General features: G+C 41.8%; 1 protein-coding gene across 3 annotated transcripts in view; it reads right to left on the reverse strand.

Annotated features, from left to right (window-relative positions):
- The window catches only part of LOC124607316 (testis-expressed protein 47-like), a 225219-nt gene that overhangs the window by 179768 nt on the left and 19221 nt on the right, over positions 1–26230 (reverse strand). For all 3 annotated transcript variants that reach the window (XM_047139614.1, XM_047139615.1, XM_047139616.1), the window contains exon 2: positions 14967–15137. In XM_047139614.1, the coding sequence (XP_046995570.1) occupies positions 14967–15137 (171 nt within the window). The remainder of the gene's footprint in view (positions 1–14966; positions 15138–26230) is intronic.

Below are 26230 nucleotides of genomic sequence, written 5' to 3' on the forward strand. Positions count from 1 at the left end.
AAACTTCTTTCTCATTTCCATGTCAATATTTGATTCCAACTACGTTCTTTTGATAAAGAAATCTTTCTTTGCCTACACAAATCTTCATATTATTTTTATTTCTCCATAACCCAAACTCTGTTAAAGTCATGGGTAGTTAATGACACATACTAAAATAGTTATTTATTTATATGTTACTGTGTCCAAAGTAACTATAGCAACTGCAGAAACCATCAAATTAATTTCCTGTACATAAGATAGTAAGGAGGTCATTTGCAGATTTCATATGAACCAGAGAAAAGTTGGCATAGTAGCCTCCTGGGTCTAAAAAGGGTATAGGTGGTATGCAGAGTGATAACTTTTATCGACAGACGTAATTCAACATGATACCGATAGAAATTTCTAATGACATTTCAGTCTGATTAAAAAGGCAAATGGACAGTTTTTCATGCAGAGAATGTGAAAATGTGTGATGTAAGGTATTTTGTGTGTCAAGTGCAATTACTGGTTACAGGAAAAGTGCACAAAAGTAAACCTAAAATGCATCAGTGATGATTTTCTGCAATTTTATTGCTCCTCAAGACATTTCTGTTCCCAATCTGTGTAGACATTACCCTTAGAAGTTGTATTTAGTTTGGTTTCTGTAATAAACATGGCTGTTTATGTGATAAAGTGGCCGATGTTATAAGTGTGTTGTATTCAAAGAACAAAATTATGAAGCTGCTACAAAATGACATTGCAACATTAAAAACTGAAATATTGACTTCAAAGACAGAAAATGATAGATTAATATGAGAAAAGTAGTCTTGTGTCTGTGAAATCCATCACACAGAAAAATAACAAAATCACAAATATACACATGCACAAACGAACTTTAAAAATAACAACACGTCCAGTGTTTCCAAAGGTGTGACAATAAATTCAGCAAGCCAAAAATCAATCGATAAATATAAATGGAAGGGGATGACATTCAGTAAAAGAAAATGCATGACCACAGCTATGCAAGGGAATGAAAATGAGTTTCTCATAGTAAGCGACTCACTACTTAAAAATATTGCTGTCTCCAGCTGCAAAATTGGTGTACAGTCTGGAATTAGAATGCAACAATTAAATACATATTTTAAAAATACAGGAAATGTAAAACTAGTGACTGCATAAGCAGATTCTGAAGCCAAACACAGCTACAGAGTTGTCTTTATACATTCTGGAACAAATTCGTTAAGAAGCAGCAGCAAAGAAGAAATTACTGACAACACAAGAAATGGCAAGAAGTGTCTATGTGGGATTGTGGCTGATACGTAATGGAATTATAAAAGGAAGGTCAGTAAGTGACAAATATCTATCCAAAATAAACTGTGCCACTGAAGAACAATGAGATCATCTTGGTGATGTTTCATAAACCCAAACATATTTTTATGTGGAAGCAGCCTAGGAAAGGATGGCATGCATTTAAATAGATTGGATCTGTAACATTCAGCAGAATGTTTACAGATGTAGGCAAAATAATCAGAAGCAAAGGAAACTAATATGGACTGATGGGGCAGAAAAACTGGATGCTCTAGGTGAGAAAGCAAAATATAAGCGCTACACAAAAACGGAAGCATTACAGAATACACTTTCAGAATACAGTCCACAACACATGTGGTACACACAGCAGTGGGCACCTGAATATTTGGCCACCACATTTCAGTCTCTGCTTTGGCAGCCAGGAATGGCCCCTGTCTCATCTTGGAAATGGCTTGTAAATGGTCATGATACCGTGTACAGTCAAGCTGCCTACAGCCACCACATTGTCTGGGGGTGACAGCCTCGCCATTGCTTGGTGAACTAGTCACAGCACACAATGTGTCATAGCGGCTCCTTATGAGTCAGAAGGCCCGCACAACAGACAAGCAAGGTGGGCTGCCGACCTTTCTTCAGGAGCTCAGATCTAAACATCACCAGTGGATGTAAACAACAACAAACTTTCTGCATAAATACAGAACTACTTTGTGAAAAGCCATGTGACAGTGATCCACCAATTGGAACTAATGTGACTACATGTAGCACTCTGCTGAATCGGCATTATAAGCATGCCAGCAGAGTCAGACCGGCAGTGTGTACCTACAGCTAGGACAGCTCCGGCCAATACCTGCAGCGGCTCTAGCATAGTAGATACTCGCCATAGCCTTCAGTAGGAAGTTGTATCTTTGTAATTGTATAGAGTAGTATTTTGTTTATTATTTTCTTTTCATTGTCTTGTGCTCTTATCTGGTTTGGCCACCACAAGAATTGTTGTGCTTCTTGTTGTTCTTGCATTTGGAAATTAGTGCACACCAAGAAGGTGTCTTAATTATAATACAGTGTGTTCAAACTTGATCGTTAGTTCTTTCCTGCCGACCGCAGGACACTACAGTTATTGGCGACGAGGATAAAACTTTGATTTTCGAATGGAATAGCCCCTCAGAGGACCTTCTTCAGTCCTTAGTGGAAACTCTTACAGCAGATTCAGGCAGCATTCACAAGGTCAGAACATTGCCCTCACTCCACAGCATTGCAAGAGGTAGCTCACAGAGCTGATTTCATCACTGGTAAACTGAACACTTAGTGCACGTAGCTCCACTGATGCTTTAGGCTTTTGATAGGCCTGTTGAATCATGGTCAATTTATGTTGAGCAGTTGGAACATTTATTGGCACATGGGATCCATGACGAAAATTGAAGTCGGGCTTTTTTTTAGGAACAGCTGGTCCACAAGTGTATCATTTAATTCAACAATTGAACCCTGACCAATCCCTTCCAGATCTCTCATTTACCCATATTAAGTGCTGCCATTTTGAGTACTTTGACGCACAAATACATGTCACTTCTGCCCATCAGACTTTCTTTTCTTGTCGAAAGTCCCCAGGTCAGACATATTTGGAATGGATTACAACGCTTCAGGGTCTCTCCCGCAATTTCAAATTCCGGTGCACCAACATTGCCTGCAGGCAGTCTTATGCCTCTTCATTGATTCACGATATGGTGCTGTTTCACGCACCAGATGAGGGTCTTTGAGCTGATATTTTGAAGTTACAGGACCCGTCCCTTTACACCTGTCTGCCAATCATTCGTGCATTTGAACAGTCTCACCGACTACAACCGCTGTGTCTTCATCCAGCTGTTTTTGTAGCTCGCCAGTTGCCTACTGCCAAGCGGGAGTCTCAGCAGTGTGTTGGTAAATCCCGTGACAGAAAGTCTTTCGCCCATTTTCCATCATGTCCGGACTGTTTCTGAATTCACCAATGGACAGAGTGCCTCCACCAGTGAGCAAGGTGCACGGTTTGCAGCCGAACAAGCCATATCGCCGTTGTGTGTCAGGCTTCGCAGAAACATCGTAGATTCCAGGCTTCCTGTGGACACACAGGCTCATCACAAATCATCACCTCAAGGCCTAGAAGGCTCACATTCCACAGATGGACACGTATTCTCCATCATTCCCCAATTGGGAGCCCATTTTCTCCTACCCTTGGAGGTCGTGCATATCCTGGTGGTCTTCCAAATTGACACAGCATCATTTGTTTCTATTGTGGATGGTGCCACAAACCAACGTTTGGGCTCACCAGCTTTGTCTCAATACCCTCATGCCTTGTCTAGATTCAGTAATCATCCTATATCAGCCGACATCGTTTTTTCAACACAAATCTTCTACAACAGTCATTCCTTCACCCCTCAATTTTTGGTGACTGGGTCTCCCGGCACTACTAACCTTCTGGCCTTCTGGGTGTGGACATTTTTGGTCGTCTGGGTTTGTCAGTGCAAAACGAGGTACAGGCAGTTTTGATCCCCTCCTTGGATACCCTCCTCACCCCATTGCTCAGCAAATATGAAACATTGTTCTCATCCTCCAAACCAGGAGTGAAGGGTTTCAGCACGTATGTTCAGCTTCTTCCCTCTTCCATCCATTTTTTAAAGGCCTGCCCGGGCCCCTTTGCTCTCCTAGACAGGCTTCAGGTGGAACTTTGCTGCTTACAAGACAAAGGCATCCTTTTTTCCGTCGTGCACAGTTGCTGAGCAATGCCTATCCCGTTAATCAAGAAGCCAGATGGTGATTTACGCATGTGGCAACTTTAAGAGCACTGTAAATTCTCAGTCCATCATCGATGCATATCCTGTCCCATCAGTGGATGACATACTCACCCGTCTTGCAGGCTCAACCATTTTTCCCAAAACTGATTTGTGCAATGCTCATTAGCAGCTGCCATTGGACGAGGAATCGCAGCAGATCCTAGTCATCAATACCCCGTGTGGCCTTTTCAGGTACAACCGCCTCCCATTTGGCACTGCCAACGCCCCTGCCATTTTCCAACATTACTTGGAACACTTCACAAGTCAGTAGCCCGGTATGACAAATTATCTGGACGGCTCGTCAGCAGTGGACCTCGTGGACAAGCTGGATATGCTGTTGCAGGTTTTTTCCAAGGCTAACCTGTGTTGCCGGAGAGAAAAGTGTGACTTTTTTGCTTGTGAGGCTGGTTATCTCGGGTTCACAATTGATGCCAATGGCCTACAAGCCTCTACGGAGTATGTCGAGGTGACTCGAAACCTGCCTCCTTCCCCCAACATGAAGCAACTGCAGTCCGTCCTTGGTCAAATCAATTATTATTGGTGCTTTATACCCCTCACTGCTGAGAGTTTGGCACCCCTGACTGGGTTATTGCGCAAGGGTGTGTGTCGGGTTTGGGACATGGCATGTGAGCAGGCTTTCACATATCTCAAGTCGGCTCTCAGTCGCCCACCTTGTCTGGCCACTTACGATCCTTCCCTGCACCCCATCGTCACCGCCGACGCATCAGACTATGGCCTGGGTGCAGTCCTCTTGCAAGTGGCCAACGGCATTGAGAGGCCAGTGGCTTTCACATCCAAAAAATTGGCTGACGTTCAAACCAAATATAGTCAAATTCAAAAGGAAGCTATGGCGCTGGTTTTTGCCTTTATAAAATTCCACAATTTCATTTTACTCTGCAGACCAACCACAAACCTTTGGTTTCTTTGTATCATCTGGGTGCCGCAGTGCCCACCAGAACAGCGCGCCACCTCCAGCGTTTGGCGCTCTTTCTGGCAATGTTCGACTCTGATATTGTCTAATGCACTTCTGAACGTCATGCAAATGTGAATTTTCTGTCCTGGCTGCATGCCGGGGTGGACTGTGAGTTTGATGCCTGCCCATTGGTTTGTTTCCATGTGGAACCAGACTTGGACGCAGCTCTGGATGTGCTTCTGTTGGATGCTGATACGACCCGGCGGGCCACTGCAAGCTCTCCACCACCAAATCGCTGCAGGTTGGCCAGCCAGTCGTTGTAGCATCTGCGATGTGGAGGTCCAGCATTTATGGGATCATTGGCACAGTCTCTTTTTCCGCAGTGGCGTCATCCTTCTGCATTGTGAATCGGAATTTCCCCGGGTGGTCATACCACATGCATTGGGCAGCCGTGTCCTTGACCTCCTCCATACTGTCCATTGGGGAATCATCCTCACCAAACAGCTGGTTCACTGACACCTTTATTGGTGCAGTTTGGATAAAGACATTGTCTGCCTCATTTCGGCCTGCACCATGTGTCAAACATGTCAAGCAGCACCCCCATGCCAGTATTTTTCATGGTCCGATGCAGCTGCTCCATGGGAACATCTCCACTTTGATTTCACAGAGCCATTTCATGGTTCCTAGTGGTTCATCCTGACTGCCTCCAGGTCAGGATACCCTTATGTATCCCGTATGAAGAGCACCACTCCTGCTGAGACTATCAAAATTCTCCAGTGCCTCTTTGCTGTTGAGTGACTCCCCAAAACGATCATTATGGATAATGGCCCACAATCTGCTTCGACCAGTTTTAAGCAATTCTGTACTGCCAATGGAATTTCCCTCATCCATACAGCCCCATTTCACTCTTTGTCAAATGGTCGGGCAGAGTGTTTTGTGTGGACATTCAAGACCCAGCTCGATAAGCTGCTGAGCCATCACCCACTGAATGGGGCCGTGCTTCTTTTTTTGGCTACATAATGTGCCGCCCCCCGTGCCAGTAAAAGTCCAGTGGAGATACTTCACAGCTGACTGTTCTGCTCTCCCTTATCTGTCCTTATTCCCATGACTTCTCAACCTCCCACTCGCACTCTGGCACACTCCTTCTGCATCAGGCAGGAGATCTGGGTATGGATCTTCTCTCATCCATGGGCGCACTGAGCACCTGCCACCATCACCAAACTCTGCAGCTGGGTGATGGCACCTCTCCACTGGACTGACAGTTCCATTGCCTGCCGGCACCTCTACCAGCTCTGCCCCCATCTGGTGGACCACGACACCCTGAGTGAGCTGCCAGTGCCTGTCGCCGACCGACCTGTGATGGAACCTCTGCTTCGCCTCTGCTTCAGATGCTGCCTCTGCTGCCAGCTGCCCCTGCTGCATTGCCGCCTCCCTCCACTGCTTGTCAAGAACCTACGCATGTCGACCAGGATGCCTCTATTCCTATGGACATCTGTGGTGCTGTGCATTTTTTTCCAAGGGGGAGAAATTTCATAGAAGCCTCTTATCAGTTAGAGAGACCACACAACAGACAAGCAAGGTGGGCTGCTGACCTCTCTTCAAGAGCTCAAATCGAAACATTACCAGTGGATGTAAACAACAACAGACTTTCCGCAATAAACATGGAACTACTTCATTAAAATCCATGTGACAGTATCCACCAATTGGAACTAATGTGACTATGTGTAGCACTCCACTGAATCGGCGTTATAAGCACACCAGCAGCATCAGACCAGCAGTGTGTACCTACAGCTAGGACAGCTCTGGCCGATACCTATGCCAGCTCTAGCTCAGTAGACTCTCACCATAGTCTTTCTGTAGAAAGTTGTATCTATGTAATTGTGTAGAGTGGTGTTTTGGTTATTATTTTCGTTGCTTTGTACTTTCATCTGGTTTTGCCACCACAAGAATTGTTGTGTTTCTTGTTGTTCTTGCGTTTGGAAATTAATGCATACCAAGAAGGCATTTTAGTTATAATGCTGTGTGTTCAAACTTGATCATTAGTTCTTTCCTGCTGACTGCAGGACATTACACAATGACTGCGTGTGCAGGTCCTACTTATGTCGATGTGGTCACGTGTCCACATGACACGGTGGATATATCCTGTCGGTCTTTACCCACGTTCATGCTTCTAAGGATAGTAAAGTTCTGGTTTCAACCAACCAACAGCTGCTCCAAGTCACTGCAACGAGTCTCAGCTATGGACTCTGGCTACTGCTGCCTCTGATCGCCAGGATGTTGCCTTGCCCTCACCGTGATCTAAATCTGCCACTGCACTTCGGTCAGCCGCTCCAAAGGGCACCACTTTACAGTATTCAGATGAGACTGCTTACAAGCTCATTGCCTTGTGGGACCATGTTGTTACATCATCTCGATGCTCATCTGTGGACTGCCTATGACCCCGGCCTCGAAGGCCTGTGTAGACAGTGACATTCTCAAGTTGTGTAGACATTATTCTCAGAAGTTGTATTTAGTTTGGTTCTTGTAATAAACAGTTGTTATTTTCAAGAGTGCATTCCAACACTGCCAGCCAACCACTTGAACAAAGGATATCACTGGCAGTGAGGTAAAAAGTTTTGTGTGGTTTTCTAGGACTGTTTTCTTGTGTGCCATTATACATTGGTGACAAGGTAAAGTATTAAGTATACTTCAAGCTTGTTTTCGAGTTTCTTGCTGTTTATTAGCTCATTTTGCTGGAGCAGACATTTTGTTTTTCAAGTCTGTTACAGTAGTTTTCAATCAGCTGGATTTCTGCTTGTGTACTAGGTCTTTATGTGGGGCAGCATCTTCATTGTTCCTTGTGTGTTATAGCCTGAATGCAGTGATGTTCATCAGATTCTGTGAGTCGTACAATAGGACAAGTTTCTCAGCCTATACACATTTGTGAAACAAGTTTCTTAGTAGTAGTTGTCTTTTCTGCACAGTTAAGGTGGTCAGTTCATATGTAGTATAAGTACAATTCTCTTCACTGACACTGTTGGTTTGCATTGATTTTGATGCTTATCTGGTGTATTTTTGTACTCTAGTGACAATTCAGTAATTAAAGGTACATGTTTCAGTACGCTGGGAGTTTATTTTCATGTAAGGTTCGAGCATCCTTTCGATTTATCAGGTCTGTCCAGACATCAGAGCTGTCTCTGATTCATGTCCTTCAGTTACAAGGTAAACAAATTCAGATATTTGATGCAGAGCATAACTCAGCTTGCTCAAGTTTTGACTGCATGGCTGTATCTTGGCAAGCTGCTCCCACATTTGTATCCAATTTTCTGGTGTTTGACAGCCAGAAAGAGGACTGGGGCACACACCAGCAACAGCTGGAGTTGCACTTTGCAGTATATGTCATATATGCAATGCAGATAGGGTTGCCATAGATAGCGCATTTCGCGGACAGTCCGCGATTTTATGCTCGAAGACGGGTGTCCTGGACGAAGAGGAAAATGTCCGCGAAAAAAGTGGCTAGTAAGTACAATGCCTATCATTTGTAGAAAGCATACAAATGAGTATTATAATTGATCAGATTACTCAACTGTACATGTTTAAAAACCAAGTCTCCCGCAATTTTATTTTCTGGCAATAGTTTTCAACCACCTCTTCATAATTACCACTGTTAAGTAATGGCGAAGATTCAACTGAAATGCAAACCAATGGTCACCTGCACAACATATCGGTCCGTGTTTCAACCACATCTTTATAATCACTGAATTATGTCCTTGATTTTCGTCCTTCGATTATGGCAACCCTAAATGCAGAGCTCACTTTACTGCAAGAAAGGGAGCACAAATCTTTCCTTTCTGTTGTTAGGTTTTTTTCCCCCAAGATTCTCATCTGCAGCACAACAACAATGACTCATTGGTAGATGGGTAGATGTGCAATTTGGTGGTGACAGTTGTTTCCATTCATGCTGAATGTGTACCGACTTTTTGGTTACTGGTGGATTGTTTCCCCCACAGTGTTCAAGTGAGTGTGTTCCTCAACAACATTCTTCCCTTCTGCATTCACGTGGGCATGTTTCTGAACAGTCTCAGCATTAATTAATTTTGTGTGTGGCAAGCAGGGACCTTGCCACTCAGGTTATTTCCAATATTGTTGTATCGTGCAGCATTCAGTTTCTTTTTCACTGAGTTCTATGACAGCAGTTCCACTGCTCTCAGCCCAGCCCTTGCGTGTGATCCCATTGGAAGGCGGCTCTGTCCCAGCTGGCCCTCCTGTTGTCACCAAGCCTGTCAGCAATGACACCAGCCCTGTGCTCAGTCTGGATATTGTCGGCCCTGTCCCAATTTGCCCTCCAGTCATTGCTAAGTCTGTCTGCAATGACGTCAGTCTGTTTGGCAGTCTTCTCACTGCCTGCCCTGTTCCAGTCAGCCCTGTTGGTACCAATGCCAACTGTCTTATCAGTGTGTTCATTGCTGGCTCTGCTACAGCTGGTCCCCTCACCAACTCTGTCATTCCTGCAGCCAGCGCAGTCATCCCCATTGGTGTCACTGCAGCCGCAAATACAGCCGCTTCCACTGCTGGTGCCGGCTCTACCACTGGTCAAAGCATTCCTTACCGCTGGTCTCAGCATTCCCACTTGTGCTGCTGACCCCATCATATGTTCTTCTGAGCCATGGGTTGTGCCTTCATGGCAGTTTTGCTGCAAGGTCTGCCATCACCTGGCCCTTTCCAGTTTCTACCTGCAACAGAGGTCAGTCACTGTTCCCACACACAGACACTGCAAGTTTGTTTTGTTGGGATTAATTTTTTGTTGTTGATTAGTAGTTTGGTTTAGTATATTCATGTGCCTTGTGCTGAGCATTTGGATGTTACTGTGTATCCAATGCCAATGGTCCTGCACTGAATGATCAGCAGTCTTTTTAGTTGTATCTTGCATTTTTATTCAAATGTTAATGACAATTCTGGTGTTCCTTTCATACATAGATTTTTGGTTCTACTCCTTGCTTGTAGAATGCAAGAATACAATATTCAGTAACTTGTTGGTCAGTTCTCAGGCATGTGCTTACCCAGTGACTGTTTGTGTTGTTTCATTCCAGTTGGTGGACAGTTGATGCCGGCAGCTGTGTTGTGCCTCCTCCCTTGAGTGCTGCACTTCTTGGAGACAGTTGCACCATCCCTTGTTATGGGTGCAAAGGTATCATATTTGCAGGGCTGGGCCCATGCATATTTGGCAACAACACTTCAGCCTATGCTTTGTAGGTTAGGAACAGCCACTGCTTCATCTCAGAGGTCTTTTGTAAATAGTCATGGTACTGTGCACAGTCAAACCGCCTGCAGATTCCATAGTGGTCGGCAGCACCTGTCTTGCCACAACATAGCAATTTAAGTTGCTGCACACAGCACTGTGGTCACAGGTCACACTTATGTGCACATGGTAATGTGTCCACATGACACTGTATGTATCCTTCCACATACAACTACTTAGGTCAGCACTCCACGCTTTGAAACACAGTTATGTTCCAGGCTCCAACCAACCAATAACTGCTCCAAGTCTCTGCAACAGGTCTCAGCTGCAGACCCCGCCTGCTGCTGCCACTGCCACTTCCACAAAGGTGTTGCCTCACTGTGAATCATGTCTGCTGCTACATTTCTGTCAGCTGCTCCTGAGGCCACCACTTTGCAGTATTCATATGTGACTGCCTTTAGGTTCATCGCTTTGTGGGACCACATTGTTACAGCATCTTGCTACTCATCCGTGGGCTACATGTGAGTCCCAACTCACAGGACTGTTGTTATTAGTCTTCCCTGCTTCTCAATACATTGTTGTTCTCATGTTGTGTGGACTTTATTCTCAGAAGTTGTATTTAGTTTGGTTCTTGTAATAAAAAGTTGTTACTTCAAAGAATGCATTTCAATGCTGCCAGTTAACCATTCGGATAAGGATATTACAACATGTAGGTCAGGAAAAGAAAAATTACATGAGAATACTTCCATCAGAATATCTCATACACTGATAATACACAACTAGAAGCAGCAAGATTCCAAAGTGAAGTACAGCCAGACATATTACCCATCAGCGAACATGGGCCAACTGAAAGTCATATAGATAATCTGACCATAAAAGATTACACCTTACCTATGTATGTTCAATAAGTAATGCAACATTTTTTAATGAAAGCACGCTGGTTTTATTCAGGATTGCAATACACCATATATTTCCCACTCTTTTGGCTACAAAACCTTATTTTTAAACACAGTATTTGTTCAATGTAAAGGCCTTAAGCTATCTTACTGGGAAGGCCTGTATGCTTGCATGGTATCACTCTACTGGTAATCATCAGAGCCACATCTTGCTACATCAAGAATCACCCCCTCATCCACATATGCTTCCCACAGAGAGCATCCTTCACTGGACAAGACAGATGGAAGTCAGAAAGTGTGAGATCTGGGCTGTAGGGTGGATGAGGAAGAACAGTGAAATGAAGTTTTTTAAGCTCCTCTCAGCTGCACAGACTTGTGTGAAACCTTGTGTTGTCATGGAGAAGGAGATGTTCATTTGCATTTTTGTGGCAACAAACACACTGAAGCCATTTCTTCAATTTCTTGAGGGTAGCACAAACTCTTCAGAGTTGCACCATGAGGGAGGACGCCAAACAGAATATCCCCTTCAGAGTCCCAGAAGACTGTCACCATGATTTTACCCACTGAGGGTTTGGGTTTGAACTTTTCCATTGGAGGAGAGGTGGTGTGGTACCTACCACTCCATGGGCTGCCATTTTGTTTCAGGTTCGAAGTGATGAACCCATGTTTCATCTCCTATGATGATGTTCGACAAAACATTGTCATAATAAGCCCTATAACACACAAGCAATTCTGCACAGATGTCCATTGCTCTTTATGATCTTCTGTTAGACAGTGAGGAACCTAGTAAGCAAACACCTTCGAGTACCCCAACTGGTGGACAAGTAAGTCAGCACAACAAACAAAGACATCCAGTTGTGCAACGAGGCCTGAGCCATTGAAAAACTCGACTGACAGTGTCCGTGCGTTCAAATGTTGCAGGAGTCACAGCTATGTGCAGCCAGATGGCACACAGGAAATCGGACAGGTTTGTGTGACCTCGTTGCAATGACGACAGATGCCTTGCCTAATGACTCATTTTGCTTTTATTCACTGCTACATCCATGTAGACATTCTGCAAACACTTATGAGTATCTGTGATACTCTCATTTTCTGCCTAACAAACTCAAAATGGCAGCTCTCTATTTTGGAACACACCTCTGTTATGGATGCCATTTTTGAAGGCTACATATTGCGCCACCACGTGTTGGTACTTTATGAAACTGCAGGGGCTGAAGTGGGAATGTTCCACAGTGTCCCACAACATATTCTTTATTTTTTCAACTGAAACTGGCTGAGAAGAAAAAATGTGTTGCATTACTTATTGAAATCCCCTTGTAGTTACCTCTTTAGATCTAAACATAAAGGTGGCGGAATTTCTGTATACATTAAAACAGGAAATCTCCTAAAGCCTGTAAACAGTAAAAATGTTAGTTAACACATAACTAGAGAAAAAGACTTCGAAATTACTAATGTAGTTACACATGGCATACAATCTTTGTGTGTACAGATCACCAGGTGGCGAGATTAGTATCTTTCTGAAAAACAAAATTACTAACTTACTAAGAATGAAAATGAAGAAAAACATTGTTATATACGGAGACTTCAAAATTGACATAAGAATGTTATATGTGGAGACTTCAACATTGTCATGGGAAAAGGTTCAAAAACAAGACAAGATTTTGAAGAACTGGTAGTGTAGTATACAATGGAGGCATCATATTTCATTCCACCAAATGTTTAGGAGGCAGAGACACACATTACATCACTGTGTACAAAACACAGCAGTTCATTTGTTCTGTTTTTAGTCTGTTTGGGGAAAGGTTTAGCTTTCATCTTGTTTTCAGCATACACACAGTTGAACTGATTTGTCCAGTCATTTGATGCTTTGAGAGATTGCATTACATCTGACTGTTTCTTAGCTTTATCAACATGAAAATGGCCTAGCGATCAGTGCCATAAATCCATTTCCTGACTACTGGTAAGATTTGTGCCAGGGCCACATCCATACATTGAAATACTGGAGTTATCATCACTTATCTAGTACAGACTGTTATTTGCCCATTTTGTCTCACAATTCTAGCTCCAGCTTTTATTAAAGATACAATCATTCTTTTATTGGTTGCCTTAGGGACTGAAGCCTTCACAGTTATTTTCCTATTTTGTCTCACAATTCTAGCTCCAGCTTTTATTTCAGATACAATCACTTTTTTATTGGTTGCCTGAGGGACTGATACATGATGTCTGGAATGTACAATGTACAGTGCAAGTTGACTATTTATCCTCCTCATTCTTCTGATAGGTATATGCGTACAATGTCAAAACCAGAACTTTGCAAATATTCACCACCAGCTACTTTTGTTGACTCTTAATATTTGGTGAAAGTGATGAATTTTTCATGCTGGTAAGTCATGTGGTCTGTTAGCTCACTGTCCAAAATCCATGCTTTGTTTCATTTGTTTCCTCAGAAAATAATGTCTGTCGCAGGTGAATATGCATCAGTGTACAACATGGTCACAGTTAACTCATTTGTAGGATGAAATTTTGTACTACTATGCCTTGGTGTCAGTAACACACTTTTGTTAGTAGTTAAATTTGAAGATTTTTGTCTGCCTCATTTTCACATTTTGATTGCTCATTGTTTAAAATGTGATCACCAAACTACAGGTAATATTTTGCAAAATGTCCATGCTCTTCACAACAAAAACATTGTGAACCATGCTCATATGTTTTTTTCATAATTGCCATGACTGTTATCATGCTGGCTTTTGCCATGGCTTCATCCCCTTTGAACATTTCCACATCATTTGTTTTTTTCCTTTAGCACAAACATTCTATGCCACAAATCAAAATGTGTAAAAGATGCTGTCAATGTACCCATATTTCTTTTGCAATTTTGCAGTCTTGTTTACCATCAAGTGAATTATCATCTACTGTTGTTAGTAGAATTCCCACACCCTTTTGTTTTGATTTTCGTTCATCCGCTGTGAATGTATTTCACATTCCATGGTCGATTGCACACCAAGACGGTTTAATCATGAAGTTCCCTTAGTTCTCTGAGAATAGTTGTGGTAATTATCTTTGTTCAACAATCTGATTTCTTACTCATCCATAATATTTGACCATTTACTTATTCACCATAAATATATCATGCAGTAAGAAAACTTTCCCACTTATTTTTGTCAGTTCAGTCACATCTATGACTTTCACACTGCTTCCATAATATCATTTACAAATCCTCTTTGCAATCCACAAAAGGGAAGAAAAATTCAGTACTGACAATTTCTCACTGTTTTGAATGATCTTCCAACCTGTCTTGTTATCTAGATGGTACCTTCACTTCATGTCACTGAGGACCATTGATCCAGAGTCCATATCTTGTAAAATCTTCTTTAGAAAAATGGCAGGGACCACACACAAACACACAGTACATAGAAGTTGAAAGAACTTTTTTTTTTATCATATAGATTCTCACTTTTCATAGTACATCATAACAAGAAGACAATGAGTACTTCAATATCACGAGAAACACAGGCCACATCCCTGACAGCTTCTTTTATGCACCACATATCTAACAGGTACAAGTTAACTTCATTAACAATGGAGATGAGATACGTATGTCAACAATGATTTATGATCTTAAGCAATGGACTGCTCCCTGAATTTTTCTCCCTTGCAATTTTCAAATTTGTTAAGTGTACAAATGAGTGTACAATAAAAAATGTATGAATTGGGAATCTTACTCTTAGTACCCTGCACACCACAACTGAAATAAATCCAAGAACTAGATCGCATTACTCTTTCATCAAAATTGTAATATTGTCTAGTAATAACACAGTACACAACTCTTCAATCGTACATTGAGATTCTTTCATATGTTTACTTTTTGGGCTCACCTCAAGAACATGGATGAAGTAGTCATTGTACCACAAAAACAATCCAGTAAGAGGCTCATCACAGTATCCACCATTAATTGTTTTTATTGTTGCCTCAAAGAATTGTGTAATGGCTTGCTGGTCTTCAAAATTATGGCGCCCAATATAAATCATGCGATGCAGAAAGGTTCTCTGTAATTATTTATATTATTACAGATAAACATATTGAAATGTGTAATTAATGAATCCTTAAAAAGAAAGGAAAACTTTAGCATCCTAAATGATAGCTGTATCTGATGCTCCATTGTTTTTGAATTTATTAAGATTTTTGTATTGGCTATATTCAGTGAAACAATATTTCACATACAATGAAGACAAGGAACAGCAACATAACTTACAGTGAGAAAAAACTGTGACAATATATTTATAATAACTGATGTAATGCCTTATAAAATGAAACAGAAGTCCTCCTTATTTATAGAGTAGGCTACATGAATAATTAAGAACTGATAAGAAAATTAAACAATACTTTAACAGCATAATGAATGAACTGTTATTTCTGTTAAATAATACACTGCAAGATATACATCAGACCCATATATTTCCAGAATTTAAAAGTACAGAATTACAATGACTTACTTTCTTTACTGTACATTTGATATATATATATATATATATATATATAATAGAAGGAAACATTCCACGTGGGAAAAATTATATATAAAAACAAAGATGAGGTGACTTACCGAACAAAAGCGCTGGCAGGTCGATAGACACACAAACAAACACAAACATACACACAAAATTCAAGCTTTCGCAACAAACTGTTGCCTCATCAGGAAAGAGGGAAGGAGTTGCGAAAGCTTGAATTTTGTGTGTATGTTTGTGTTTGTTTGTGTGTCTATCGACCTGCCAGCGCTTTTGTTCGGTAAGTCACCTCATCTTTGTTTTTATATATAATTTTTCCCACGTGGAATGTTTCCTTCTATTATATTGATATCATTAATTTGAATCCAACAATTACGTTTTGTTATTGTCACTGTTGCATTTCGAAATCTTTTCTGTCGTCTTATTTTCCTCTTTCTGTTTTTGCCAGTAGTTTCACTTTGTATTCACCTTCTCCTTTTTACCGTAATCTGCTATACTATTTTATCCCGCCTATATATATACTCAATAATACGTAACCCACTTCCAAACCATAACCAAAAAATTTTTTTTGCCGCTTTCAGCACTACCGCCGCTATAATATCCACCGTTTCTAGTTCACAAACAGCTCCTTTCACCTTTTAAACAACCATTTCGGCCAGTTCTAATAACTTTCGCTTTATTTCCATTTCCGTTTTTCCCACATCAATGATCATTTTTAGCCGCTTCCCACAGGTTTTAACGCCATTATTTCGTCGTCAGACAATTGTTAACCACATTTTCATAATCTGCCACCACAATACCACTCCTTTTAATATACTACACGCAGTTTTTTCGAAATTTTCCCGAATTTCTCCGTCCTTTAACGTGTTTTGGCGGCAACACAACCACCTAACCTTTATGCACATCGTTGTCTACCAACCCAAGTCCAACATAGCTCAGCTGTAACCAATACCTTTTCGCCTTTTTTCATTCCAGAGCTCCAGTTACTTTCCGGTTCACCTTTATCTCTCCCCATATATTTTTATTTTTATTTTCATTTTCATTTCACCTCATGTCACACTTTCCACCTTCTAATACCATGTCACCCTCACAACACCCCCACAACGACCCCATTAAGTTTTATTTACATTCCCTCCGCAAACATGCGTTCGCCCTAGCCAGATTACGCTCCCATATTCTATTTTCTCAGGCCTGTCTGACATTTGGCATCACCCCCAAAGGCCTCACACTTAAAGTTCCCATCTCTGGCTGCAACCCTTCCTTCCATCAGTCCCTATACCAGTTCCAAACTGAACAATCCATTGCCCTCACCCACCTAATCCTTCACCTACACATCAACTCAGCCAATGAACACACCCGTCAACTCCTATCCTTAATAAAAGTCCTTAATCTTTCCTCTCCCACATCCACACCGGCTGTTCAGAGCATTATCCTACAGGCCAACCGTAAATTAGAACAGCATGCCACCCTCCACCTCAAAAAACTATCCAATCTCCTGGTTTCCCACCTCCGGAAAGGCAACTCACTCATCCTTCGCAACCTTTCCAGCAAACCTCAACCTCCTCTCATTGCACACAAACCCAGTCTCTCCCATCTACTCAATCTCCCACTTCCAGCTCCACTCCCTCCAAAACCTCAAAATTCCGATCAACACAATCTGGAACCACAACACCCTAATTCGGTAGTTAACCTTTCCTCCAAACCTCTCTCCCAATCCGAAACCTCTGTCCTATCCAAAGGCCTCACCTTCAGCCCCACTCCCAGATTCAACCAAACAGCCCTCGTCAAAGATTTACTGTCCTACACTCATACTCTCTGCTGGAAGTATCACTTTGCCACGAAGAAAAATGATCCTAATCCTACTCCTAATGATCCGACTCCTCAAGACACCATCCAAATTGAACCCTGCCTGGAACAGTTCCGTCCTCCGTCACAGCGGGACCCACCTCCTCTTCCTCAAAATCACCCTCTCCAAACCTTCCAGGAATTTCTGACCTCCAGCCTTGCATCTCAATCCTTCTTAAAAAACCTTAATCCTACACCCAACATCACCACTGCTGAAGCCCAGGCTATCCGTGATCTGAAGGCTGACCGATCCATCGTCATTCTTCCGGCGGACAAGGGTTCCACGACCGTGGTACTTGATCGTCGGGAGTATGTGGCTGAGGGACTGCGTCAGCTTTCAGACAACACCACATACAAAGTTTGCCAAGGTAACCCCATTCCCGATGTCCAGGCAGAGCTTCAAGGAATCCTCAGAACCTTAGACCCCCTGCAAAACCTTTCACCTGACTCCATCAACCTCTTGACCCCACTGACACCCCGCACCCCTACCTTCTACCTTCTTCCAAAAATCTACAAACCCAATCATCCCGGCCGCCCCATTGTAGCTGGTTACCAAGCCCCCACAGAACGTATCTCTGCCTACGTAGATCAACACCTTCAACCCATTACATGCAGTCTCCCATCCTTCATCAAGGACACCAACCACTTCCTTGAACGCCTGGAATCCTTACCCAATCTGTTACCCCCGGAAACCATCCTTGTAACCATTGATGCCACGTACTTATACACAAATATTCCGCACGTCCAGGGCCTCGCTGCGATGGAGCATTTCCTTTCACGCCGATCACCTGCCACCCTACCTAAAACCTCTTTCCTCATTACCTTAGCCAGCTTCATCCTGACCCACAACTTCTTCACTTTTGAAGGCCAGACATACCAACAATTAAAGGGAACAGCCATGGGTACCAGGATGGCCCCCTCGTACGCCAACCTATTCATGGGTCGCTTAGAGGAAGCCTTCTTGGTTACCCAAGTCTGCCAACCCAAAGTTTGGTACAGATTTATTGATGACATCTTCATGATCTGGACTCACAGTGAAGAAGAACTCCAGAATTTCCTCTCCAACCTCAACTCCTTTGGTTCCATCAGATTCACCTGGTCCTACTCCAAATCCCATGCCACTTTCCCTGACGTTGACCTCCACCTGTCCAATGGCCAACTTCACACATCCGTCCACATCAAACCCACCAACAAGCAGCAGTACCTCCATTATGACAGCTGCCACCCATTCCACATCAAACGGTCCCTTCCCTACAGCCTAAGTCTTCGTGGCAAACGAATCTGCTCCAGTCCGGAATCCCTGAATCATTACACCAACAACCTAAAAACAGCTTTCGCATCCCGCAACTACCCTCCCGACCTGGTACAGAAGCAAATAACCAGAGCCACTTCCTCGTCCCCTCAAACCCAGAATCCCCCACAGAAGAACCACAAAAGTGCCCCACTTGTGACAGGATACTTTCTGGGACTGGACCAGACTCTGAATGTGGCTCTCCAGCAGGGATACGACTTCCTCAAATCCTGCCCTGAAATGAGATCCATCCTTCATGAAATTCTTCCCACTCCGCCAAGAGTGTCTTTCCGCCGTCCACCTAACCTTCGTAACCTGTTAGTTCATCCCTATGAAATCCCCAAACCACCTTCCCTACCCTCTGGCTCCTATCCTTGTAACCGCCCCCGATGCAAAACCTGTCCCATGCACCCTCCCACCACCACCTACTCCAGTCCTGTAACCCGGAAGGTGTACACAATCAAAGGCAGAGCCACGTGTGAAAGCACCCACGTGATTTACCAACTGACCTGCCTACACTGTGATGCATTCTATGTGGGAATGACCAGCAACAAACTGTCCATTCGCATGAATGGACACAGGCAGACAGTGTTTGTTGGTAATGAGGATCACCCTGTGGCTAAACATGCCTTGGTGCACAGCCAGCACATCTTGGCACAGTGTTACACCGTCCGGGTTATCTGGATACTTCCCACCAACACCAACCTATCCGAACTCCGGAGATGGGAATTTGCCCTTCAGTATATCCTCTCTTCTCGTCATCCGCCAGGCCTCAACCTCCGCTAATTTCAAGTTGCCGCCACTCATACCTCACCTGTCTTTCAACAACTTCTTTGCCTCTACACTTCTGCCTCGACTGACATCTCTGCCCAAACTCTTTGTCTTTAAATATGTCTGCTTGTGTCTGTATGTGTGGATGGATATGTGCGTGTGTGCTAGTGTATACCTGTCCTTTTTTCCCCCTAAGGTAAGTCTTTCCGCTCCCGGGATTGGAATGACTCCTTACCCTCTCCCTTAAAACCCACTTCCTTTCGTCTTCCCCTCTCCTTCCCTCTTTCCTGATGAGGCAACAGTTTGTTGCGAAAGCTTGAATTTTGTGTGTATGTTTGTGTTTGTTTGTGTGTCTATCGACCTGCCAGCGCTTTTGTTCGGTAAGTCACCTCATCTTTGTTTTATATATATATATATATATATATATATATATATATATATATATATATATATATATATATATAGAGAGAGAGAGAGAGAGAGAGAGAGAGAGAGAGAGAGAGAGAGAGAGAGAGAGAGGGAAACATTCCACGTGGGAAAAAATATGTATAAAAACAAAGATGAGGTGACTTACCGAACGAAAGTGCTGGCAGGTCGATAGACACACAAACAAACACAAACATACACACAAAATTCTAGCTTTCGCAACCAACGGTTGCCTCATCAGGAAAGAGGGAAGGAGAGGGAAAGACGAAAGGATGTGAGTTTTAAGGGAGAGGGTAAGGAGTCATTCCAATCCCGGGAGTGGAAAGACTTACCTTAGGGGGAAAAAAGGACAGGTATACACTTGCACACACACACATATTCATCCACACATACAGACACAAGCAGACATATTTAAATACAAAGAGTTTAGGCAGAGATGTCAGTCGAGGCGGAAGTGTAGAGGCAAAGAAGTTGTTGAAAGACAGGTGAGGTATGAGTGGCGGCAACTTGAAATTAGCGGAGATTGAGGCCTGGCAGATAACGAGAAGAGAGGATATACTGAAGGGCAAGTTCCCATCTCCGGAGTTCGGATAGGTTGGTGTTGGTGGGAAGTATCCAGATAACCCGGACGGTGTAACACTGTGCCAAGATGTGCTGGCTGTGCACCAAGGCATGTTTAGCCACAGGGTGATCCTCATTACCAACAAACACTGTCTGCCTGTGTCCATTCATGCGAATCCGCCAGGCCTCAATCTCCGCTAATTTCAAGTTGCCGCCACTCATACACCCTATGCTCTAAGGTGAAAATTATCACTTGGAGCCCATCAGCAAAGAAGAAATAAATGAATAAAGAAATAAAACAGTGTCTTGTGATACTGGGTATAAAATAATACAGTCAAATAGAATCTGGAACTGAGTGTTTAACACCCCTTCCAATCTAGGTAACCACACAATAACAACAAAAATATCAGTATAATGACAGTAAATGCTGCTGCTTTTTTATTATCTACTAACGCCAATATTGTTCCACCACATGCAAGTGATGGGTGATGGAACTGTTAAATCATTGAGAGGTAAAAAAATTTTAAATCTATCTTTATGTTGCAGGATAAATGGGTCCAGATTCTCTCCAAATAACATACTTGTCACTTTTAACACTTTTTAGTTTAATGGAACAGACTTATAGCTGTTTCACAACCAACAGTTTTGCACTCAGAAATATTTCTCACTATTTTGATCTTGAGAAAGTATTGCTGGCATACTTTACACACTTTCGTTCAATTCTGTCCTGTTACATAATCTTCTGGGGCAATGCTGCTAAAGTCAACAAATCATTTTTTCTACTAAATTGTGTAAAAATAAAACAACTGAACATGTTGCAGAAGCCTCTCTGGAATCAAGGGATTCTTAGAGTTATACACCAAACACTTCATAATGGTATTTGGAGTTAACAACAAGAATGTAGAAGCCTCTCTGGAGCCAAGGGATTCTTAGACTTATGTGCCAGACACTCCATAATGGTATTTGGAGTTAACAACAAGAATGAGTTTATGGTTGAATATAAAAATGACAACCACAATACTAGAAGTAACAAAAAGGTCCATATAGATTATGGTTTGCTGTCTAGGATTTCGAATGGAATTTTTTATTCTGGTGCAAAATTATATAAGCAGTGACCAACAGACATCAGGCAGGATATTTAAAATCCCCAGACATACAAAAGAAAGTACAATAATACCTCTCCTTAGATACTCCTTTTATAATTTATCAGAGTACTTGGACTCCAGGATGTAAATTCTGCATAACTCTAATGTTTAATATGTGAAACAGATCTTGACTTTACCAGTCAACTGATAGTAGAGTGTTGTTACATACATGCTTTGTTTGAAATATTTCTAAAACAGCAGTTAAGTTGCATAAGAGTACCAGTGGATTTTTTTTTTTTAAACGTAGCTGTTTTTATCATAATATACACAAAGTAAGGTTCTAATAGAGGGAAACATTCCACGTAGGAAATAAATATCTAAAAACAAAGATGTCAATATAATAGAGGGAAACATTCCACGTGGGAAAAATTATATATAAAAACAAAGATGAGGTGACTTACCGAACGAAAGCGCTGGCAGGTCGATAGACACACAAACAAACACAAACATACACACAAAATTCTAGCTTTCGCAACAAACTGTTGCCTCATCAGGAAAGAGGGAAGGAGAGGGGAAGACGAAAGGAAGTGGGTTTTAAGGGAGAGGGTAAGGAGTCATTCCAATCCCGGGAGCGGAAAGACTTACCTTAGGGGGAAAAAGGACAGGTATACACTCGCACACACGCACATATCCATCCACACATACAGACACAAGCAGACATATTTAAATATGTCTGCTTGTGTCTGTATGTGTGGATGGATATGTGCGTGTGTGCGAGTGTATACCTGTCCTTTTTTCCCCCTAAGGTAAGTCTTTCCGCTCCCGGGATTGGAATGACTCCTTACCCTCTCCCTTAAAACCCACTTCCTTTCGTCTTCCCCTCTCCTTCCCTCTTTCCTGATGAGGCAACAGTTTGTTGCGAAAGCTTGAATTTTGTGTGTATGTTTGTGGTTGTTTGTGTGTCTGTCGACCTGCCAGCACTTTCATTTGGTAAGTCAAATCATCTTTGTTTTTAGATATTTATACACAAAGTAATTTTGACATGATTTCCATAAATATCAGAGTGAGTGCTAGCCACAACTTACGAGCCTGCTGTGGCTTCTTTTGCTTATTAATGTATAACTTCATGTGTTCCACATTCCTGAAGAGTCATTTTTATGATACGATTCGCAGTACACGATATGTGAATTAATGAATGAAAATTTCAGCTTATTGAATGTTATCCTCCATCTTTCTCTGTGTTATGAAAATCTTTTCCTCTCTCTGTAACTATTACACCCAACATTTTCTATATTCTGTTTTATATTTTATAATATTAGTCTGATTCTACTGTTTCCCTCTTCTAGTGCTCCTTCCTGAATGTTGTAGCAGATGTCCCACTATTGTGCTCCTTAATCTTCAGAATAAGACGAAGTTAAGAGTGACAGGTCAGGTAACTAGAAAGGTGATGCAACAGTTCCATATTTTATGTTTGAGAAAGTTAATAGTTTTCACTCATGTGGGAATTTTGAGTTGGTTTTCCATTGACTCCAAACAGAAACAACTCTGTAGTCTATTCCTAGGCCTATCAAAGGTGTTTGATTGTGTATGCCACTGAATTTTTACATGGTGTGATTCAGAATAAAGTTGTCATGTATGTCATGCCACCATAGAAAAATTAAACCAATATGGGAACACGTGAGGCAATACTGACCCTACGACTTATCTTAGAAGCTAGATTAAGAAAAGGCAAACCTACGTTTCTAGCATTTGTAGACTTGGAGAAAGCTTTTGACAATGTTGACTGGAATAATCTCTTTCAAATTCCGAAGGTGGCAGGGGTAAAATGCAGGGAGCGAAAGGCTATTTACAATTTGTACAGAAACCAGATGGCAGTTACAAGAGTCGAGAGACATGAAAGGGAAGCAGTGGTTGGGAAGGGAGTGAGAGTGGGTTGTAGCCTGTCCCCGATGTTATTCAATGTGTATATTGAGCAAGCAGTAAAGGAAACAAAAGAAAAATTCGGAGTAGGTATTAAAATCCACGGAGAAGAAATAAAAACTTTAAGATTCGCCAATGACATTGTAATTCTGTCAGAGACAGCAAAGGACTTGGAAGAGCAGTTAAACGGAATGGACAGTGTCTTGAAGGGAGGATATAAGATAAACATCAACAAAAGTGAAACGAGGATAATGGAATGTAGTCGAATTAAGTTGGGCGATGCTGAGGGAATTAGATTAGGAAATGAGGCACTTAAAGTAGTAAATGAGTTTTGCTATTTGGGGAGCAAAGTAACTGATGATGGTTGAAGTAGAGAGGATATAAAATGTAGACTGGCAATGGCAAGGAAAGCGTTTCTGAAGAAGGGAAATTTGTTAACATCGAGTATAGATTTAAATGTCAGGAAGTCGTTTCTGAAAATATTTGTATGGAGTGTAGCCATGTATGGAAGTGGAACATGGACAATAACTAGTTTGGACAAGAAGAGAATAGAAGCCTTTGAAATGTGGTGCTACAGAAGAATGCTGAAGATTAGATGGGTAGATCACGTAACTAATGAGGAAGTATTGAATAGGATTGGGGAGAAGAGGAGTTTGTGGCACAACTTGACAAGAAGAAGGGATCGGTTGGTAGGACATGTTCTGAGGCATAAAGGGATCACCAATTTAGTATTGGAAGGCAGCGTGGAGGGTAAAAATCGTAGAGGAAGACCAAGAGATGAATACACTAAACAGATTCAGAAGGATGTAGGCTGCAGTACGTATTGGGAGATGAAGAAGCTTGCACAGGATAGAGTAGCATGGAGAGCTGCATCAAACCAGTCTCAGGACTGAAGTCCACAACAACAACACATGGCATAAGAGGCAGAGCAAACAATATTATTAAAAATGGACAACAATATGTAGCGATAAAACATAAAAAGGGCAACAGATTCAAAAATTTGCTTTCAACATTCATAGAGGTAAAACACGTGTACCACAAGGGTCAGTATTGGTACCATCACTATTTATTCTCTATGTAAATGACACACCAGAAGCCATAAATAAAACAGTGATTATGTTTCATGATTATATATCTCTACGTCACCTTAAAACATGGATATGTTTAGAGATGGATGAGGCATACAAATATTTTGAAGATGCAACTTTTCTATAAATGGAAGCAAAACAACTTTCCTGAGAATACAAGCAAACAGGGCAGTCAAAGCAAACGATATCAAGTTCAGGGACTCATGTATTTCGGAAGTAAATTGCAGCAAGTTCCTGGAATTGATGGTGGACAGTTTCATGACATGGGAGGCTCATATTAATAAAATTTCTCAAAAAATTAGCAAAAATATATTTCACATGCGAAAAATGTCACAAACTATTGATCAAGACACTTTACTAAAAATGTGTTATGGTCTAATTTATCCTGCACATTTCCTATTGTATATCCGTGTGGGGCAGTGCAGCTAATATACACATAGGTAGTTTATGGGTCATTCCACTTCAAAGGAACCAATATTAAGAAGTGTCCCCACTCGACCATCTCCAAATCTAATGAAATTTGGTGTGAAGGTTCTATATGGTCTTGGATGGTTATAACCAAATTTCAGTCCAGTACCATCAGGGGTTGAATTTTTAGGGGCTTTAAAGAGAGGCTACTCACCTTCGCATCATGTACGAAGGTGCAGTTGTGCCAAGTTTGTTAGGCTTCTTTAAAAGTTCTAGCACACATTTGGTCATTTGCTTTAACATACATGACAACTTTTTATTCTGAATCTCACCATGTCAAAAATGTGGGATTTAGCCACACCTAAACATAGATACAAGCCCCCAGAACTGCTGCTACTTTTCATATGAACCAATTACACCAAAACTTCAGAGGGTTATTCATACCTAAATATCTACATATTAATCAAATTTAACTAACATTGGATGCCTAGAAAAAAAGATACACATTATAACGTCAAGTTGAACAAATATATTTCAAGGACGACACAATACATGTAAGTCACAGATCAAGTAAACAAAGTAAGACGTGTGTACACTGTAACAGTCAAATCAGCACTGAGTCCAAGTCTAGCGGCCGCTGGCTGGCTGGCCACTTAGGTGGCACTGCTGCTCCATGGCTGGCAGACAGCGCCACATGTAGAGGATGCGCGTAAATGTGCGGCGGCACTTTGAAAGATCGGCGAGTCACAACAATATGCATCCGCAATGTTTGCCAAAATCTTCTAGATGAAAATTTTAGGGTATTTTTGAGGGGAAATATCTCAACTGTGTCTTGTTCAATCCTCTTTTCCTTACAAAAGTTGGAAAGAGCATGCTTTAACCTTTCAAAGCTATATCGTTTAATTTTTGGACCTTCTATATTGATGAGTAAGAATACCTATCAAAAAGTAGGGAAAATGGGTTGTCAGTAAATACTTAGTACAACTTGAAGTTGTAAATAAAAATGTGTAATTGTAGTGTCTTTTAATAGTACAAGATTTACCTGCAGTTTAGGGTATGTAACTGTGCTAACAAGTGTTTTTACATTATTTTGTAGCATAGAATATAAATATAATAAAATTTCAGTAAATGCTCTTAAGATCAGAAAATCTAGATGATCATAATGGAATGTTATGTTGTTTAGAATGTTTGAACCCTACAATGCATGGTGGTGTATTTATGCATTGTTCCTCAGTTTACATC

Source organism: Schistocerca americana, chromosome 3 (genome assembly GCF_021461395.2).
Source record: "Schistocerca americana isolate TAMUIC-IGC-003095 chromosome 3, iqSchAmer2.1, whole genome shotgun sequence".
In the NCBI taxonomy this organism is placed as follows: domain Eukaryota; kingdom Metazoa; phylum Arthropoda; class Insecta; order Orthoptera; family Acrididae; genus Schistocerca; species Schistocerca americana.